This window comes from Dipodomys ordii, unplaced genomic scaffold, assembly GCF_000151885.1.
Source record: "Dipodomys ordii isolate 6190 unplaced genomic scaffold, Dord_2.0 Scaffold138, whole genome shotgun sequence".
Lineage (NCBI taxonomy): Eukaryota > Metazoa > Chordata > Mammalia > Rodentia > Heteromyidae > Dipodomys > Dipodomys ordii.
The window spans coordinates 3,012,975-3,020,394 of record NW_012267354.1 but is presented as its reverse complement, the minus strand read 5'-3'; the positions used below and the strand labels follow the sequence as shown (position 1 = coordinate 3,020,394).

At 37.1% G+C, this 7,420-nt stretch overlaps 1 protein-coding gene across 1 annotated transcript; it reads left to right on the top strand.

Moving 5' to 3' along the window:
* Positions 1–5,882: 5,882 nt before the first annotated feature.
* On the top strand, positions 5,883–6,818 carry LOC105996946 (vomeronasal type-1 receptor 4-like). Its single transcript, XM_013031180.1, has one exon. It carries the CDS (start codon positions 5,883–5,885, stop codon positions 6,816–6,818), a length of 936 nt encoding a protein of 311 aa, XP_012886634.1.
* The last annotated feature ends 602 nt before the right edge of the window (positions 6,819–7,420 follow it).

Genomic DNA, 7,420 nt, shown 5'->3' with positions numbered 1-7,420 from the left:
ACACAACAAATCAAAGAAAGGTTGGACAAATGGGATTGCATAAAGTTGCAGAGCTTCTGCATGGCAAAGGACATAGCTAGCAAGATCATCAGAATAAATTCTTTATTAGTCTGAATGTTGAGATCCTAAGTTACCTTTGAATACTTTTGAATAACAGTTTTGTGCCTCTGTTTTTTTTTTATTGGATGTAGGTATAATTTAGTATTTTAGCTTTAAAGGCAAACTGCTCCAAAAATAATGCAGAAAGAATGAAAGAAAGAAAGGAAGGAAGGAAGGAAGGAAGGAAGGAAGGAAGGAAGGAAGGAAGGAAGGAGGAAGGAAGGAAGGAAAGATAAGAAAGAGAGAAGGAGAAAGAGAGAGGAAGGAAGGAACAAAAGAAGGAAGAAAGGAAGGAAGGAAGGAAAGATAGGAAAGAGAGAAGGCCAAAGAGAGAGGAAGGAAGGAAGGAAGCATGGAAGGAAGAAAGGAAGGAAGGAGGAAGGAAGGAAGGAAGGAAGGAAGGAAGGAACAAAGGAACAAAGGAAGGAAGGGAGGGAGGGAGGAAAGTAGGAAAGAAGGAAGAAGAAAAGCAGGGAGGAAAAAAGGGAGGGAGGGAGGAAGAAAGGGAGAGAGGGAAGGAAGAGAGAAAAGAGAGACAGAGAAAAACAAAGAGATTGGTTCTGGACTTTCATAATGAAAAACCACTGTTTTGCACAAGGACAGCAGGCATGGATTAGTAGTAAAGCCTCTGCCTAGCAAACCTCAAACCTAGCAAACCTCAAACATAGCAAACCTCTGCCAAGATCAAACCTCAAAATAGCAAAAACACAAAATATTTAACGCAAATCCTGGATATGAGACAAAACTCCATTGGCTAACAGACATCCCCACCTCCATTAAACTAAGCCCTCCTCTTAGTGATACTTCACAGTAATGAAAAATAATCAATTGAAAATCTGGAAATGGAAACTTCAACAACTCTGGTAACAAGGAGTAGGAATGTAGATTTCAGTACTGTCAGTCAAATTAACCTAAAATACTTGTGTGGAATATTTTATCATAAAGACCCACAAGACACATGTTTCTAAGCAGCTTATAGAATGTTATCAAAATAAACAAAATTTATGGCATACAGCCAGTCATCACAGATACAAAAAAAAAAAAAACAAATCGTATCATATTTTTCAGCACTGGAGTTTTATGTCAGAGCCTCACATTTGTTTGGCAGGCCTTCCATCACTGAAGCCATATCTCAGCCCTTTTTTATTTTTATTTTTATATAAAAGCTTTCATTCGTAATCTTCTCTACCCTCCCCACCAGGCCTTGTAATCCAGCCTCAGATAGCCATCCTTTTACTTATGGCCTCCCACTTAACTGTGAGTGCACACCTGCAGCACAAAGCCCAGCTTGCTGAATGAGATTGACAATCACTAAAATTTGCCTAGGAAATCCTACCACCATTTTTCAAAAGCCTTCCTCTCACGTATCTGAGACCACAGGTATAAGCTGCTGGATTTCATCAGACTGCAATAGAGTATACCTGGAATTCAGCAGCAAGAGAAATATGCAAAAGCATGCAGAAGAAATGACACAGTTTTGAATGATCAGTGATTCATTGAAGGAAGCAGAAAATGATTAAATCAAATAGAAATGAAATCACAAATATATAGAAAATCTTACTCATGCCCATAGGTGAAAATTGTCAATAAAATACTTGAAAAACAGCATGTCAAAAAGCCCATAGAGAGAGGAAAATAGAACGGGTGAAGTGGTTGGATTTGTTCCAAGTGCACTCTGCACAAAATGGAAATATCACATAACTTCCTTGTAATACACATAAATGGTAGCTCAAATATGAATTTTGTAAATCATACAGTGTGATCAAACTGGTTTCATTCTAGTGAAGGAAAGATTTTTCAAATATGTGGAATCATAAACACATGTACCACATAAACAGAATAATGGATAAAAACACATAATCATCTCAATAAATACAGAAAAAAGCCTCCAATGAAATTTACTGTCTTTACATGATAAAATCTGTGAAAAAACAGGAATGGAAAGGATGTACTGTGACATAATAATGATTGCATATAATATACCTATAGCTAATATTTGACTAAGTGTAGAAAACTGTCAAGAGTGAGACAAATATGTCTATTCTCTCTGTAGTTATTCAATATCATCAATAATCATGCTAAGAAAGGGAAGGAAAACAATATCACTCAGAATAGAACACCCAAATACCAAGGAATAAATTGAAGGGGTTGAAAGTCTCATATAATTTTAACTACACAACCATGTGGGAAGAACTTGAAGAAGACAATAGAAGATGAAGACTTTCCATGCTCATGGATTGGCAGTAGTCATGTGGAGGGCATGGCTGTATTACTGAAACTAATCTACATTTACTGCAATCCACATCCAAACATCAGTGTCATTTTTCATAGAAATAGAAAACGCAGTCTTAAAATTCATGTGGCATTCACAACAGAACTCAAATAGAACAAACCTGAGGACCAACAGAAATGCTGACTTAGAATTGGACTACTAACACTGAATAGGAAAAAAAGCTTGGTAATGGCACAAACAGACATGCAGACAAACAATGAGATGGGAACAAAATGGAATTCAACAGTACCAGAGTGAAAGAGAAACAGAAAATAATAGCATAGAATTTTGAGAATGTACCCATAGACCTAGAGTTGCCTGGTTTTTGACAAAAGACCCTAAAACCTATGTTGGAGAAGAAAGTCTTTTTAACAATTAGTTCCAGGACAACTGGTGATCCACAGGTGTGAGTTTGAAATTAGACCTCTGTCCTTCACCTTGTACAAAGGCTATTTAAAACTACAAGCTCAAGTCTTTCCATTTCCTAACAAATGGGGCAATGTCATTCTTTCTGATGGAGGCATAGAATTCCATTGTGTATAGATACCACAGTTTCTTCATCTATTTATGTACTGAGGGGCACCTGGGTTGGTTCCATATCTTAGCTATGGTGAATAATGCTGCAATAAATATAGCTGTGCTGGTAAATTAAGTGAAGTAAGCCAGGCCCAAAGAAACAGGTCCCATGGTTTCCCTTATTTGCAATAACTAGTATATGTCTGAGACAAGCAGAAGTGGTCAGATAAGTAGTTAAGGGAAAGGAACCCCAAGATAAGGATTCAAATGGTTTTTCTTTCTTGTGATTGTTTCTAACATATTAAAGATGATTTGTTTGTTGCTTTGTATGTCCCTCCCCCCACGGTATAAGCCCTCTTTCACTGTATTTGATGTAGGTATAATTTGTGAAGGGGAAGGAAAAAAACAAATTGTTTAAATAGGGATACTGGTGGTCCCATTACAACAATGAGATGTACAAGTCGTTATGTCAAAAATGAACTTTACAAATTTGGCCCACGCAGTGGGGAGGATGTGGCTTTGGAGTTGGGGACGATGAGAAGGGATGGGAAGGGGAAACGAAGGAGGAGGATGCAACAATGCTTGATAAGAAATGTATTCATCACCTTGCTCATGTAATTGTAACCTTGCTGGACGGTATTTTCACAATAAAATAATAATAACAATTAAAGAAGAAAATAAAAATAAAAGCCTAGTTGGGCACCGGTGACTCACATTTTAGTCCTAGCTACTCAGGACACTGAGATCTGAGGATCACGGTTCAAAGCCAGACTGGGCAGGAAAGTCCATGAGACCCTTATCTCTAATAACCCACTAAAAAACTGGAAGGGACACTGTGGCTTAAGCGGTAGAGTGCTCTACTTGAACTGAAGAGCACAGGGACAGCGCCCAATCCCAGAGTTCAAGCCTCACAACAGATGATAAATAAATAAATAAATAAATGCCCTTAGTGAGACATTTCAAACATTGAAAATACAACAGCAAATGCTTAGAAGATATAGGAAAGTCAATGACTTCATGAATGGAATTCTATAAGCACAGAAAATAAGCACAAGAATTTCCTAATTGAATCACAGCAAATTAAAAAAACCCAAACAGATGTAATAGATAATTTCACGTATCGGTTAAGGTCTTTTTTTGCTTATCTCCAGACCGCTAGATATCTAGTATATATGAGTCCAAAAATCTAAATGTTAAAACTCAAATAATCTAAGTAACTTTTAGGCAAATGAATGGACACCATTAAAAACAACAAATGGCAACTATACACATGAAAAATGTTCAACATCTTGATTTGTAAAAGAAATGCATGTCATAAATATACAGAGATTCTATTTCACCATAGTATGGATCACTGTTATCAAAAAACAAACAATAAATGCTGATTATCACGCAGGAAAAATGATTTTGCATAGTTTGTTGGAGGGAATGTGAATTAGTATAATCACATTCCAATTTTCTTGTTGTTTATTGGAGGAAAGAATCTCTTTGCTGCCTTGGCTGGCTTAGACATGTGATCCTCAGATTTCAGCCTCCTTAGTGCTAGGACTAAAAGCATGAGTTATCAGGGAACAGTTACTATATTTGGGGGGGGGGGTTGTGAGGCTTGAACTCTGGGCCTAGGTCCTGTTCCTTAGTTGTTCAGGTCAAGGCAAATTTCCAGCTATTAATTCTTTATCAATTGAACAGGTGAAGAAAAACAGAAAAGGTTAGTTTGATTGGAACACATTTTATGCACAAATGGAAAGGTCAAAATAGAAACACTTCCCCCCTACTTTGTAAAAATAAAAATTTTAGAAAGTGTGCACCAGTGCCTCACATCTCTGCCCCAATTAGGAGACTTGAATCTGGAGGGCCTCAGTTGTTTGCCAACAGAAAACTCTGTCTACCCTATCTCCAATTTTCCAGAAAAATGTTACATTGGAGGCATGGCTCAAGACCCCTTGTCCTGTCAAGGAACTGGTAAGGACCTGCTCAAATATGGAGTCCCCAATAGTGACCAGCTTTATTATATTCAGTTTAAAGAATGACTGAGATAGAAAAGAAAGTGACTTATTCTATCTTGGAAAATAGTCCCATTCAGCTCCTAGCTTGCAACTTGGAGCAGGTGAAAACAAGTTTGAAGACACTTGACACAAGCTCTGGACACTTGAGTTGCTGTTAAGTTTTCTACTTCACTGCCTTCTATTAAAATAATTAAGTCCCAATTTAGCCAAAGATTACTTCTGAGACAATGATAAGTACTAATTGTCCAGGGAGAAGAAAAGTTGTACTACAGGGATTGAAATTCTACAGAGTTTGCTTCTCTCTGACATGGACACAACTGAGAAAATTAAAGCCTGGGAGCTTATGAAAGCCAAGAGCTTCACACATCAGTGTGATACAAATAGGATCTGGGAGGCCTCAGCTTGGCAGAGAACTGACCAAGGCTTCCACTGCACCACAGCTACTAGGTAAGTAATCCTGATAATTCTTTGAATTATGATGTCATGCAAATTTTCATTGGGAACACTAATTTTTCTTTGAGTAAAACAGGGTGTTGTTGGGATTGTCTGAGAGCCTACGGATTTCCATTCTTCTTCTTCTTTGGGGCATGTTTCTGAGGCCAGAAATATGAAGGAGGCAAATTCCTAGTAATATGACTTTAGAATTACTGAATCAATTTTGTGCCTGTGTTCAGGATCAAGTTCTTATCATGACAGTGCTCAAAAAAATTCTAAACTGCAAATTTGGATATTTGATTTTGGCAGTCACAAAGGGATTTGAAAATAACAAAAATAACTCACAAAGAGTTTGAAAGGGAAAACAGTCATTTTGTACAGAAAAAATCAGTTTGGTAGCAACAGTGTGTGAACAATTACATATATCATGATTATCTCTTAGACTCTAAAATGTTCTAAACTATGAAATACTTTCCCACAGTTATATCATCATTACTGATGAATTCCCTTCAGAGAACTTTTTGCTGGATCCAACATCTTCTCATCATACACAAATGATTTTGAATGTTGTCAAGGGAACCCTCTTCCTCTTTTTAACTGGAATTGGCATTGTAGGGAACATCATTGTTTTTGTGAATTTTATACATAGATTTTGGAGAGGAGTTCAAAAGAAGTCTACACACCTTATTCTCATCCATTTGGCTTTTGCAAACACCATAATACTTCTTTCCAAAGGATTACCAATGGCAATAGCAGCTTTTGGTTTGAGACACTTCCTGGATGACATAGGCTGTAAGGTAGTTATTTGTCTAGAGAGGGTGGCCCGGGACTTTTCCATCTGCACCACCAGTCTCCTCACTGTGGTCCATGCTATCATCATCAGTCCCAGAAGCTCTCTCTGCTGGAGATTCAAGCCAAAGACTCCAAAGAAAATTCTTCCCCTGTTTCTCTTCTTTTGGATCCTCACTTCCTTGAAATGCATCAACTTATTTCAACACATCGCAAACGTCAGAGAAAACACATCAGAAGCTGCTACAACTAACATTTATTGTTCTTTTCAACCAGGAAGCCAGAAAGCCAAATGGGTAGTTCTTAGTCTAATGGCCATGCACAGTGCCATGTTTCAGGGTGTCATGGGTGGGGCCAGTGGCTACATGCTATTTCTTCTCCACAAGCATCACCAGCGTGTTCTCTACCTTCAGACCTCTCACCTCCACAAAACTCTTCCTGAAATGAGAGCTGCTCACAGTGTTCTCCTTCTGATGTTCTGTTTTCTTTTCTTCTATTGGACAGACTGTGTTCTCTATCTATTTTTAAATTCTGTCTTAGAAACTAATTCTAAAATGGTAAACATTCATGACATTTTGACCATTGGGTATGCATGTCTCAGTCCCTTTGTGCTGATTCAGAGAGATGGAGGTCTGACCTGTTGCAATTTTCTTTCAAAAAGAAAGACATTGAAAATATCAGTTGCAGTGATTTGTCAGTGATAGAAATAAGCCTTAGTCTTGTTTTGTTGTTTGTAAAACAAAGTAATTTCAAAGCAGCTTAAACATGTAAAATTTGATTCCCCAATGTCAATAATGGAGACCTGCAATATTGAACTAGCCCTGAAATTTTGGACTACAAGACTGACACAGAATTTCATTCCCTATTCTGATAGCCTCAAGGACTGACTCGAATACTTGTTTTGATGAGCCTAGCTTTTTAGTAGCACAGGAGGAAATCAACTTGGTAAGTTTTTCAACATTACTAGTATATTCTTTATGCCAGGAACTTCATTTCTAACACTTGATTATACATGTATATTAATATTTGAGAATTACAATCTAAAAATTGTATATTGTGTGATTCATTATTTCAAAGACACTATGTAAAGGGTAGCAGATACAAATTTTACTTGAAAATAGCCATAAATATTCATCCATAGAATAGGATTGATTGTAAACAGATGATAAAAGAATAAGTTTACTACCTTCTCATATTAAACGACTTTGACATATAATTTTACTCAATAAAAAGCAAAGTCATTAATGGGACTAAAATTTCAGGGAAACATATTTGTTTTATGTGATATGAATGAAGAATCTCT